This window comes from Quercus lobata, chromosome 10, assembly GCF_001633185.2.
Source record: "Quercus lobata isolate SW786 chromosome 10, ValleyOak3.0 Primary Assembly, whole genome shotgun sequence".
Classification (NCBI taxonomy): domain Eukaryota; kingdom Viridiplantae; phylum Streptophyta; class Magnoliopsida; order Fagales; family Fagaceae; genus Quercus; species Quercus lobata.
This window is the reverse complement of record NC_044913.1, coordinates 57068247-57081850: the sequence shown is the minus strand read 5'-3', so window position 1 is coordinate 57081850 and position 13604 is coordinate 57068247. Positions and strand designations below refer to the sequence as shown.

The 13604-nt window shown below is 34.4% G+C and overlaps 1 protein-coding gene across 2 annotated transcripts; it reads right to left on the bottom strand.

Moving 5' to 3' along the window:
• Nucleotides 1-263: 263 nt before the first annotated feature.
• LOC115963961 (probable ion channel CASTOR) lies at nt 264-9541 on the bottom strand. Of its 2 annotated transcripts, none has more exons than XR_004085966.1 (12): nt 9044-9541; nt 8780-8851; nt 7003-7584; nt 6715-6897; nt 5947-6006; nt 5658-5861; nt 5197-5445; nt 3441-3539; nt 2994-3188; nt 2606-2698; nt 1797-2073; nt 264-768 (listed from the first exon to the last, which is right to left on the bottom strand). XR_004085966.1 is itself a non-coding variant. In XM_031083227.1 (12 exons), exons 1-11 carry the CDS (start codon nt 9389-9391, stop codon nt 1855-1857), a joined length of 2304 nt encoding a protein of 767 aa, XP_030939087.1. In that variant the 5' UTR covers nt 9392-9541; the 3' UTR covers nt 264-768; nt 1816-1854. The 2 variants fall into 2 exon arrangements, 1 of the variants encoding a protein (XP_030939087.1); XM_031083227.1 differs by having other exon boundaries at nt 1816-2073.
• Nucleotides 9542-13604: the final 4063 nt, after the last annotated feature.

Here is a 13604-nt window from a genome sequence, read left to right as displayed (position 1 = left end):
ATTTTCAAATACCAGATTATCCTTACAGAATGATGAAAAGAAATACAAACACAGCTCTATCATATATGCTACGGAGACAGAGAGAAAAGAAACCACACAAAGAATTACAAAAGTCAATTTGATTCAAATAATTGATACAGTATAAAAAGTTCAATCCATTTACAGCCATAAACATAAAAGCTACCATAGGAATGAGGGATTCAAATCCTTAAACCACACTTGCAGGCAGGATAAGGAAGAACATGGCATTTTTTTCAACTCTATTTACAATGATGGTATGTAGACGGATGCTATACAGCTGACTAATGTAAAGCAATCACTATGATTAATGAAATACAAAGAGAGGTGGGCATTAAATTTGAGTTGCTCTTTTCCGTCTGATCAGAAAATTATCTGGAATACCAGTCAAAATCTGAGGTTGATTCTGGGGCAGGAAATTGCAGGCCATCAGTAAATTTACAATCTCAATGACTTTGGAGACTATGGTCTTCAATCCTATCCTGATTATAAACAAAATTTCATTCCTTTCAAGGATACCCTATTTCATCACTCATCTTTCTCAGCAATTACCACAAATACATCCTTCAATGACCACCTTTGTCTCTCGCTTTTAGCAGGGGGATTGATGACAGCTCTCTCAGCATTGGCAAAATGATAACCAATCACAATCTCCCTCCTTTGTCGGGCTCGTAAGAGTATCTCATAGAAACTCAATTCCTCCCCTTCACGAAGATAGAGATCTGCTTGTCTTATATGCATCTCATTCCCCTGATATAAGCCAAAACATTTATGATTGATTAAATGGGTAACTCTCTGCGTGCGCGCGTGCATGTGTGTGTGTGTATTGATAGGTAAGCAAAGTAAAGTATGCAACCCATTTACATGGATAGTATTACTAAGGCATGGACCCCTGAAGCACTAGCCAAAAGCATGTGTTAACACCCAATCAATATATTCACACCTAATGTTCCTATTTCCCACCTCCATTTTTTTTTTTTTTTTTGCATTTTCTTCCATTTCAAAGATTTAGATACATATTCACATATTATAAAGCTCTCTCAATTGAAAGAGGAGGGATTGGGGATTGTTCAAAATTGACAATTAGGCCAACAAGCTTCTGGCCTCCCATGGCGTTTGTTGTCCAAATGAATCCATAACATTTTTGTTTCTCAGTTTTGGTATACTTGATAACAGCATGAAAGAAAAACAGGCTCAGATATCTTACAACTCAAAGAGAAAGCAACTGATAAAACCATATGGAATAGAGAAACGAAGAGGAAAAATATAATGTTGCAACTAACAAAGGCTACAAGAACATCAAAGAAAGATTATTGTTCAAACATCAACAGTCAAAGCAAAGTTTACCAGGCCTAACAGTTAAGTAGTTGGGAAACTACTAGATAATCCATAATTTAGTTAAAATGGAATTTCTGCAGACTTTTTGAGGATATTAAAATAAGGGTCTTGTTAATGTATGCCCTTTCTAAGAGAAACTTCTCTATCACTATAGGAACTCCATTAACTTATGCTCACAAAAGAATTGGCCCCCCAAAGGAACAAACTTTTAAGGAATTTTAACACCAGAAATTTGTCATACAACCTAGGCTGAGTGGAACAAATTTGGTCAGCTGTGTAAACATTCTGGCGTCTCAATTATTTGTGGCCTTTGACGAGTGTTTTTGTAGATATTAAACATACAGATTTATGTGCACGAGGATTCACATATGAACAATTTAAAAAGTTTCATGTGCATTCATTGCAAGTTTTCTATATGCTGTGTGTGCATATCTCATTACATTATCAGAAGAAGACTACCTCCTCAGCAAAGAGCTCTTCTAATACATCATTTATTTGTCAATCCTCTGCAACCATGGCCAGTGCCATGCTGACAAGCTCATTTGATAAAACATAATCGCTGATCTTTGACATGGATAATAAATTTTTTGTCCTTGGATCCAGAATTTCACTGATTATAACTGATTTATCTGAAGCTTGCTGCATATCTCCTATCCAGGACCCTTGTGAGAAGCTTCCTCTATGAACTTGAGTGTCTCTGAATGGGAGACGTTTTGCCTGGAAAAAAAAATTTGCTCAGAATTGATGAAAGGGTGAGAGATGAATCATAACTCAATCTCATTGGCAAGCACTGTGATATACTGTCTAACACTAATCTCAATAGTGCAATAAAGAAAAAAGCATCTATTTCAAATCCTGGCCTACTCTTAGTCTCAAATTATGGACAAAGGAACATAAGCCAACATTATCCAACAAATTCTATACAAGTATTGGAAAAAGTTTATAGAATATTTGAAATCTAATCTGATTCTTGAGTCCATTGTTGGTCTAGAGATAATGCCAAAACATCCAAAGTATAGAAAGCATTGAGATGGGTGATATTAGGAACAAAATTTGAAGAGCTAAGTTTAAAGCTGATGGATAAGCAGATAGATATAAGTAGAATTGATCATCATAATCAGAATTACTCATTACTAAAATGGAACACTCTAATAGGAAATATTAAAGTAGAAGAAATAATGCAAAAGAGGTAACGATCTTAATAAGGTTCACAAAGGTCCATTAGAAGATCAAATTTTAAGGAAACTACCTGAATGTCACAAATTAATAGTAATGTGGCAAGAGATCTGGAATCAGCTTGAATTGCAGAATCTTCCACAGATTCATCAGCCAGAATCAAGACCTGTAAAGACCAGAAACTACATCAAAATATCATAAACCTAATTTATGATTCTCACAGCCTGATTTACTACATTAAGAAGGTAAAATTATGGCACTGTTCAGGAGAGGTATGCCGTAGACCACTGACATGGTTACATTAATCCAGTTAGTTTTTTCCCATGGGAGATCCAGTTGGTGGTGCCAATACTTCCACAAGAATCACAAGTCCTCAATCTCATTAACTATGAAAATTGTTCCTGAATGCCACCCTAGTGCAAATGTTTATAGAGGAGAAGCTAAAATTTAATGCTACTTACTGAATCAAAAGATTGCAGGGGAAGGCTTTCTAAATGACGCCGTATTACAGCATTTCCCTCGCGATGAACCAAGGATATATTCACCAATCGGTTTATGTCAAGTCCACCATCAGTAAGCTTCTTCTCCCTCTCCTTTCCAAGAACATCATTGAACATCCAAAGCTCTGAACCAGGTGCTAGAAACGCATCCAATACCTTAAAACATTGACGAATAAATGAAAGTTGAGTATTTCAATTGTTCTACTGTAGCGCCAAAGCAGATATGGCAAGTGAAGACAGGGAAAGCTAGTAAAAACTAATTTACAAGTGTCCTGGTTACGAAGATTAAAATAAAAAAATTTTAAAAAGAAAAAAAGTTTTTGATTTGATTACCACCATTTCGTTTATACCAAGAACTGGGCCCAAGAAGTATTGGGAGCATGATTGCAGATTTTCGTGTCACATTACCATAATCATATCTTCCATATCTCGTCGCCAACTACATAAAAGTATCTTTTCTGTAGATTTTGGAACAAAAAAATCTTTGGGTAGACTTCCTCTCCAAACCTGCAGCATTCAGGCCAAAAGAAGATGGAATTAGGGGCTTCAGTAGAAATAACTTACCATAATCATATCATCAATGTCCCTTCTCCATCCACAAAGTAGAATCTTCTATGACTTTCTTGCTGGTTGGGCAATGTTTTTGAATGATGCTTCTTTGACCTGAACGATCAGATTGATCATGCTTTTGTAAGTTTTAATTATGGTATGCCTCATTCACTTAAACTCCATGGTAGGCATCATTCCAATGTGCACAAATTAGAAGATCTTTTATTTATTTTTTATTTTATATTTATTTATATTAGTTTGATTGGCCTAACTGTGACTTATTAACTATAATTTAACAGGAAAACACAAATCATGCTCTCGTATTAGATTGAAGTTATGACTTCACCCTCCACCAATTGTCAGTTATGAGAGAGATGTCATTTGGTCCCAAAAACATTACACTTACTCTATTTCCTACTGTATTTAGTTTGTCAAATCAAATTTAGCAAAATGGAAATGACTACCTCTGCATTAACAATGGGCACCATCATCAAAGTACAGTTGTGTATACGATACACAATCAAGGCATACATAGGTTGACAGATCCCACAGCATTGCACGCCACTTAAGACTTAAGAGATCAAGTAGGGACAACCCACATGATTAAAAAATTCAATTGGTCAAGTAGATGGGTTTGTTTAAACCTTCAAGTGCATTCAACAACTCTTTATTTCCTATTAGGTGGTAGACCTGTCTAATTTGATTAGGTTATTGTGATGGTATAAGCATTGGCATCTCAATTTTATGGAATATAACAACAAAAACGGACAATTGCTTTTTTATAATTGATAAGTTACACACACATCTAGTGGGTTTTGAACTCAAAACCTTACCCGCAGTCAACTCTTGCAAAAAGAGGAAGTGCCATTTGAACTAAAGCTCATTGGCAACAAACAAACATGCACAACATATAAATAGTAAAACCTCTTAGTGAAGCTACAATTATATTGTTGCAATATTTATCTTTCTTGCATGTACACTGAACATTTATGTCTAGGAAATCCTTTTTAGAGGAAAAGATCAGCCAATAACCAAAGGACTGAAGTTTATGAGGGAGAAATAAATATTTAAATCAATATAATTTGAACCTAACATCTAGCCAAATGCAAGTAACACTCAAATTATCAATGAAAAAATATTAGCAAAGTTGTCCAGTGCAGTCCAATGGACAATTTCACTTGAACACTAGAAAAGCATATATTTCAATACAATAGAAAATTCTGCAATATGCTGACGCAGATCTGTATTTCCCCAAGAGATATTGATCATTGGCTTCTTGTAATGTTGACTACTAAATCAACTATATAGCCTATATTTGCTCCTAGCCAAGTCATAGAAATGTTTTCCTAATTCAGACAGTTACTTTTTTCTAAGCCTATATTTGTTGCTTCCTTTCCCTTTTCAATTGAAGGGTCTGAATATCACCTGATGTGGACAAAAAGTAATCAAAGTATTTCTTTTTCTTGTGTGTGTGTGTGCATGGTAAGTGGAGTAAACTAAGTCTCCCACAACAAAATACCTCAACTATGCCACTAAACAAAAACAATTAAAACAAACTAGCAGAATATCAAGCAATTTATTTGAAATCTATATGTTCCAAGGAAAATGTAAGCACCGTAGGCAGTGCTGCTGGAGAATAGGTGTCATCATCCTCAGCTATAACAAGAACTTCATCGCCTTCTTGTAGGACATAGGAATCCTCAGGATTAAGAACAATTTTACCACTATATGATGCAATCTTGACTCCACAAGGAATGGCATCAGGAAAACTAATTAAGACATCCTCAAATTGCATGCCATCCAACTGTGGCCATCTCTTGATGTAGAACTCACAATTTTCAAACCCAAGAATATCTTCCCAGATCTGCCACAGACAACAACCCATCAGGGGAAAAAAGTATAGACATCCCATACTAGGAATTAAATGAATCTTATTATAGAACTTAATTTGCATAATATGATGATACAGGGCAGTAAATGAAACTCAAATAACTAGTAATATAAAAAAGAAATACTAAATTAACATTAAGAAACTATCAAAATAATGTTAAAGGGTATAGAGTAATGGAAATTAACCTGTGCAAGTCCTGGCTGCCGAGCACATTGAATCATCAAACGACCAATTACATCATGAGCCACAACAGTTTGTACAGGATCTCCGCCAACAAGTTTAACAAGGACCTTGTTGTCAAGATCACTAAGTTCCACAACTATGTGTCCTCGAAGCCCTTCCTTAACTCCGGCTAGACTTAAAACTGTTCTAAGTGCACGAGCATCACTCTGTATCAGATCAAATGTGAGTTAATAGCAATTTAACCTTGTCTCATATCAACCAAAAAATATCAATGTTGTCACTCAAGAAGACCTGGTCAGCATTTCCATCTTCAGCAAGGACAATGATCGCACGGGCCTTGGAGACAGATACCTATGAAGCAAAAGTTGTCAGCAAAATTCATGAAGCTTACATTGGTCTTATCATCAAGTAGCTCTTATCCAACAAAGAATAATTAGTTCAATGAGGCTGCAGTATATTGTACATCTAAAATTAAAACAACTGTTATGTAAAAATAACTGCTCAACAGACTTGACACTGGGGGCAGAGAAGCTAAAATCACAGAGTAGTAAAAAAGTTTGTGGAATAACTAATTTATATTTTCAAATTGACTTTCAGTTTTTGGACTTTTTTTTGGAGGGTGAAGAGGGGGGGGGGGGGGGAATGGTTATACTTATTTATTCAATTCACTTTGGACTGATAAGAAAATAATGACTTCATTCCCCCCCCCCCCCCCAAAAAAAAGAAGAGAGAGAGAGAGAGAGAGCACAAAAAAGGATAAACATAAATCTAAAATGAACTCAAAATAAGAATTATATATTAACAGACATAAAAGTCATTAAAAGTTATGTATTTTGTGGAAATCTGTAAACTCTTTTGCCAAAAGTCTTTAGTAGATTTATTGGAGAGTTACGAACACTTAGGCAGAAGTTAGTATACTGCATTCCAACCAATGATCTCTTTAATGATCCAACTTTGCCAGTGGATTGAGATCAGTCAGCAAACTTACAGAATGGGATACATAACCAGAAACTAGTAATATGATAAGGCTAATATGTTGAACAACCAAAGTAGGTAGACCTTTTTCAGGTCAGCTAGAATCAGAGGGCTCCCACTTCGGCATATCACTGATGTTCCTTTAAAATTGAATTCCATCTTAGCAATGTCAAGTTCCATTTCCTCTTTGTCTCGCTCGGCCATCACAACAACAATTCCTCCTCCCAAACTCTCATTGGCTATAGCAAGTTGATTAAGCAGTGATCCCTGAGTGCACAATGGCATCATTAGCAACGGGAAAATTTAAGCGTAGAAAGAAAGAAACAGAGTGAGATGTCTTCATACAATGAGCTGGTGGAATCCAAATCTTACCAATTTATCACTCCACCCAAGTATCAAAGTGTGGCTTTTTTCGACCACCTCACTTCTTCCTTTCCTCAATGAGTCAAGCTTCTCAGAAACTGCATCAGAAACAAGTCCAAGCATCATTGCAAATATAAGCATCCCACCAAAGCTAATGGAAACTGAAACTAGTTTCCAACCAATACCTTCAGAGTCAGCATGGTTGCCAGAATCAGCTACATATGTCCAAGATAACCAAAGACATTCTGCTAAGCTACCATCAGTCACTCCATGGAGTGCCAACCCCCCAAGACATATAAGTAATAGAGTTGCAACTAACAAACCCAATGGCTTAGCATATGGGTGTACCGATAAAAACAAATCCACCCAATATGCTAGTTGTTTGTTAAGAGAAACTTCTTCTGAAATATTGTCCAATGATCTTGACTTAGAGACATAATCAACATACTTGAAAATCAGAAAAGGGACAGATAAAAGTGTGATAGAGAGAATGAGAGCTAAAATTTTCAAGTTTTTGCTTGGAAGATGATCAATCTCCTGTTCAATGGAGTTGGTAGCACCTATAGAGATATTGCAATTGGAGATCTGGTCCTGTAAGCAGAAACTAGTTCCAATCATTAAGATTTTACTTTATAAATAACACACAAAATTAATAGGTCCCAGCCAAAACATAGACAACAAATTCAAGTCACTGCTAACCCAAAAACAAATCATGCAGAAGTATTTTTAAACAAGATCGCAGACCATTGAATAGTAGTAGCTCCTTCAGGCTTTATCACAAATATACAAATTAATCTTAAGCAGGTGTGAAATTTGATCGCTTAATAATCCAAGATTATGCAATGCCAACCTAGGCTTATTCAGGTCTTACCAAATGAAGTAATCATCATGAGAACATAAAACCATGACAAAACACTAAAAGGTGGAAAAAGCTTTTAAAGGCATTATGGTATCACAAATGATTTTGTTTTAAAGCAGTAACTACTGGATTAGGTCACTAGGATAAACATTTGGCTCATGAACAAGTCCAAGCATGGCTCTACATATGAACAAAACTTAAATCTGTTAGCTAAGCCTGAGCTCAAGCTCAACCTAAATTCTATCTAACTCCAACTTTAACAATACAAGAGAACATAAAAACTTCACTCAGTCCAGCTCACCATGCTTGCGCGTTCCTAAATTCATGCCGAGGAAGCACGGACACTTCGTTTAGGGTGTCATATCTGAGTTGTACCCGTTTCATACCAATGTCATACCGGCCATTTCATGTTTTAATTTTTCAAAATTTGCTCGTGTCACTGTGTAGTACTTGTGTCCATACCCGTACCCGTACCTGTACCAGTGTCTGTCTCTGTGCTTCCTTTAGATCAAGTATTTTCACAAGCACCTGTTGGTAGTAAACCCATGACCTCACCCTACAACCGATATAATGGAAGAAGGAAGAGATAGTTGAGCTATAGCTCATTTACAAAATGAATTAAAACGACAACCTGAGTCCCAAATTTTTTAGGGTCAGCTATACATCCTCAACAAAATAGTGTAATTGGTGGCCACATGTATTTTGTACCACCATTCTATTCTTAATCTAAAGTCATAGTCTTTGTTACTACCTTAATCAACCAGTCCTTTTTAACTACTTCTATGAAATGTATTAAAAACCGCTTCAACTAAAACAATCAATAATCCATCATAATAGTAAAAGCAACAAAAATAGAAATACAAGCCAAACCAGCTTTTAATTTAAAAAATAAAAATTGATTAAAGTTTGAAACAAACTTTCATGTACCTGAAGCTCATTGACTTGGTTCTGTAATGAGAAATTCTTGTACAGCAATGAAGAAAACACTGTTATCAAAACCTACACTCACACACACACACACACACACACACACATACACGTTTGTTAGCCATACAATTGAGAGAGAGATTATTAAAAATTCAAAATTAATACACAAAAATTAACAAAATTAATAGAAAAATAAAAAATAAAAATGATAAACTAAAATTTCATTGCAATGTTAGAGAGAGAGAGAGAGAGAGAGAGAAGTACAGCTACTGAGACCGCCATGTACCACCGATTTTTCAAGTCCCGAACCGAAACCCCGATAATTTTACTCACTTTCTTCACCGCCGAAACGTCCTCAATTTTCGCCGAAACGGCCGAAACTTCTGGCTTCGGTCCCGAAACGGCGCCGTTAGACTCTTCGGAAACCTTACTCCTCTGGCTCCGTTGAGATACGTCGACTCTCCGGCGAGTCCTCGCATACTTGAAATCCCGATACGGCGTCGGTGCGGTTTCCGAAACGTCTCGGAACGACGGCGTTTTGGGAGGAGGAGGAGGAGGAGGAGGGAAATATGGGAAGGAGCTTTGGGGTTTGCGGTGAATTTGCGAGGGCATTTTGGGTATTTCGGTGGAGTGGGAAAAAACCAGTCTCTGCTAGTCGAAGGAGGAAGAGAGACTGAGTCTAGGGACATGATGGGGATTATTGAAAAATATCGAGGGCCTTTTCGGTACCTAAAATTTTGAATTTTTTTGGGGTTGTGTTTTTTGCCGTTTTGGGTTGTGTTTGCTACTTTCTAAAAGTTCTTTTTATAATGACGTTTTACGTGTTGGAATTTGAAAGCGACTGGTATTAAAATATGTAACACAGTTTATTTAAATAAAACGATGTCGTTTTGGGATTTTCTAATGATTATTTTTGTTTAAGAGAGTTTCAACTTATAATGTCTACTCTTAATGATAGTTATTTATTATCAAACTAAAACACCAATCAATTTTTGGTGTAGGTAGAGATCAAACCCCAAATCTCTTATTTAACCATAAAAAACTTTACCAATTGAACTAATTGAAATCTACTTCTAATAAGTGGTTTGAGTTTGACCCAAATGAATTTTTTTTTTTTTTTTTGGTGGTTCTAAGAGAATGTATAGAGCTCTTTGAAACCGGACTGATGTGCGAGCATGTACCATTTTGACTCCTAAATTAATTAAAATATGTAAAATGATTAATTTATTTGAAAGAAACAATCAAAATTTGGATTGCATAATTTGACCAAATAGAGTTTTATAAGATTTTGAGGTTAAATTTCTAATCACTTATAATTATTTATAGTGTTAATTTCATGCCTTGATTTTCAAAATCAACTCAATTTTATTATATAAAATAAGATGCAGATTAACACAATTAATATAGAGATTTAGGAAGATGCAAAATTGAATTTTTTTTTATTTTAAATAATTTGTTATTTACAATTTTTTTTTTTGAGTTATAAAGCTCTTAACTGCAGAAATTGAGTTCATTTTAAAAAGATAAGGGACATAATTAATAATTAATACGACAAGTAGAATTTTTCCTAATAGTTGGTCGATCAAATTAAAAATATATCCCTTTTTTTTTTTTTTAATTCCCTAATGTGGTGTGTAGATAATTATAGTGCCCTTTGAGAGATAACCAATTGAGAATTCTCCCATTTGTGCAATCTCCTTGTCTCACATAAAGTAGGTAATTATCAAAATAATCATGTGAATGGGCCCAATGGTGGTCCAATTGAAATGTAACTTTTTATTTTTTAATTTTTGGGTAGAATTGAAATGTAACTATATATATATATATATATATATATGAGATGGGTTCAAGTTACACCTAGTGTAACTCTAAAGAGTTACACATTTTTTAAACCATTGGATTTAAGTAGATCCAATGGTCAAAAAAGACACTCATTAATACTAATATTCTAATTAGTATCTCATTAATTATCCTTTATTTATTACATTCCATACCTATCTCTAAACCCAAAAAAATGGTCTATGTTTTTCTCTCTCTCTCCTCCATAGTTCACGTTTTTCTCTGCTCTCTCTTTCTCCTCCATTGATTTTCCCCAAATCAATTCCACTGCCTTTCTCTTAATTCCAATCTCACCAGCATGCTCCTTGCCTCATCAACATGAACAAATAAAAAATAAAACCTTATTATTAAATGTATTTTATGGTCCACCTAATAAAAAATTAAACCTTATTATTAAATGTATTATTCCCCAAAAGGTTTTTGTTCTTATATTTGTTTGTTCAGAATTCAGACTTCAGCAACCCAAAAAATAAAAATAAAAAGGTTGGGAAAGTGTGACATATCTAGTATAACAACTCAAATAACGACTTAATTTAGTGTTACACTGAAAAGGACTTGGTGGATTTGTCACCTAACAAGCAAAAACTACTGGTCTAGGCTCTGGATATTCTTTTCAATTTTGCTTAATTACGAAAGGAAACATAGCAAAAGCACATGTAGGAGAAAAATTTTATGGACCAATATGTTAGTCAATTTAGTTAGTAACTTGGTATTGTGGTATTCGCATTAGTACTGATCATCTTCAAAATTTTGTAGTGGACGAGTTTACATTCCAATAATCATATATGTAGCACTAGTTCAGTCGCGTATGGGCCTTATAGGCTACAAAATATGTGAAATTATCAGTTCCTTTTGAATAAACCTAAGGCCCAAGCCAAGTGTGGTGATCAGAAATTCCAATTGTGCGTCCAGCGGCTGTGGCTTTTTTTTTTTCTTTCTGCTGGCAACCTAGCCATGGAGGTGGAAGAGCGGTGGAAGAGCAGTGGAGGAGAAAGAGAGAGAGACGTATACTCTTTTTTAGGTTTAGAGATAGGTATGGAATGTAATAAATAAAGAATAATTAATGAGATCATAATCTAAATATTACCATTAATGAGTGTCTTTTTTTACCGTTGGATCTACTTAAATCCAATGGTTTAAAAAATGTGTAGCTCTTTAGAGTTATACCAGGTGTAGCTCTTTAGAGTTACACCAGGTGTAACTTGAACCCATTTCTATATATATATATATATATATATTAATAGAAATGTAACTATTGAATCATACCCGTAGTTGTTTATATTTTCTAGTCACATTTACGATAAATAAGTTGCATTCATATGACCACTTTGATAACAATATTAAACCAAATGCATTGAATCCCTTTCAAGAAGTTATGAGTAACCATGAGAGAATGAATAACTGTGAGAAGCTAAAGTCTGAAGTAAATTAACCCTTTTTTTTCCTCCTCCAGTCTTTCTTTTTCTTTTTTCTAATTTTTTTTTTCAAAAGTAACTTAACTTGTTGAAACCCAAAGGCCAACTTATGGTTATCGCCATCATTCTTAATATGATTTGACCATTATTTTGGAAGTGTCAAGACTAACCAAGAGGCATCTACCATTTGCTTAGAAATTGGAAAAATCGTTTGTAGTCAAATATACCTACAACTCATCTCCATCAAAAAAATATACCTACAACTCATAGGCTTGGGTGTCAAATAAATTTTTTTTTATTTTTTTATTTTGCAATGATGGAAAGAAAGCTATATATACATGGCAAAAAGAGAAAAGAAGCTTATGGTCCAAAATGTATGTATTAACAATGTTGCAATACCATCGTGTATCATTGATGTAATGGTCACTCTAGGAGGGAGTTTTATATGTATATATACTTAGATTAAGTTAGAATAAAATTTTTATCTTATATAAAAAAATTTATTCATAAAATCATCAAATTCATAATAATTTAAAATATTATAGGTTAAAATTAACAATGTGGTCTGATAAAAATTACTTGTAAACAAATCGAGTCTCTTATGTTATGAGCGCTTAGAATTAACTCCCAAGACAGATAGTTTGATCTAGTAAAACTGTGATTATTGAATCACGCCCCTCATTTATATTACATTTACAGTCACATCTTTACCCCCTAGAAAGTATTAGTAGCCAAGAGGTAAGACTGTAAATGGGAGCAGTCAAAATGTAATTTAACTTGTAATCCAAAAGCCACCGTATAGTCTATCCAAAAAAAAAAAAAACACCATCTAGTAATTATTGTCATTCTCATATTATTTGACCATCTATTTGGGGGAGTTGAGACTAGCCAAGAGGCATTTATTAGTAAAATCTCTGATGGTTGTATAAGAGATCTGAGGTTCAATTCTCGTTTACACCAAAAACTGATTTGTATCTTGGTCTGATAATAAAGAGCTATCATCAGGAGAGTCATAAGTTGAAGCTCTCTCTCAAAAAAAGAAAAGAAAAAAAGAGACATTTACTATTTAACAGTGGAATATTGTTTATTGTTTATTGTTTTTTAGTCACGTGTGTATACCTGCAATTCATTAGATTGGGTGTTAAATAAGGCTATTATTATTATTACAGACTTACAGTGAAGAAAAGTAAAATTTTAAAATCAGCGAATTAAGAAAGGAGAGATATGATCAAAATTTATGTAGACATTTGGATCATTTCATCTTTAGAGCATGGAAAGCCTTGGATTAATAATTCTCTTTTTTTCTTTTTTCTTTTTTTTTTTCTTTTTAATGAAAGGTTAGAATTAAGAATATTGTCTTCAATCTAATAACTCTAGGCAAAAATTTTACATATTGACCATGAATATTACGTAAATCTCAAGGGATAGTACAATCAATTGAAACTCCAAACTTAAGTCTCGTGCAGTAGAGATCATTAATTAAAAGGTTAATGAGACAGAATTGATCTCACTTCTTTTGAAGTTTGGAATCACTTATCACTGGCTTTTGAAGCATATGATCACCATTCGAG

Bases quoted from the DNA above. Each gene is read 5' to 3' on its own strand.
- LOC115963961 (XM_031083227.1), bottom strand. From the start codon at position 9,391: ATGCCCTCGCAAATTCACCGCAAACCCCAAAGCTCCTTCCCATATTTC. The intron at 6,007-6,714 runs GTCTACCTACTT...TTTGCTTCATAG, and splicing joins TTCTAGCTGACCTGAAAAAG to GTATCTGTCTCCAAGGCCCG. The intron at 2,074-2,605 runs GTAGTTTCCTTA...TTTTTTTTCCAG, and splicing joins TATTAATTTGTGACATTCAG to GCAAAACGTCTCCCATTCAG.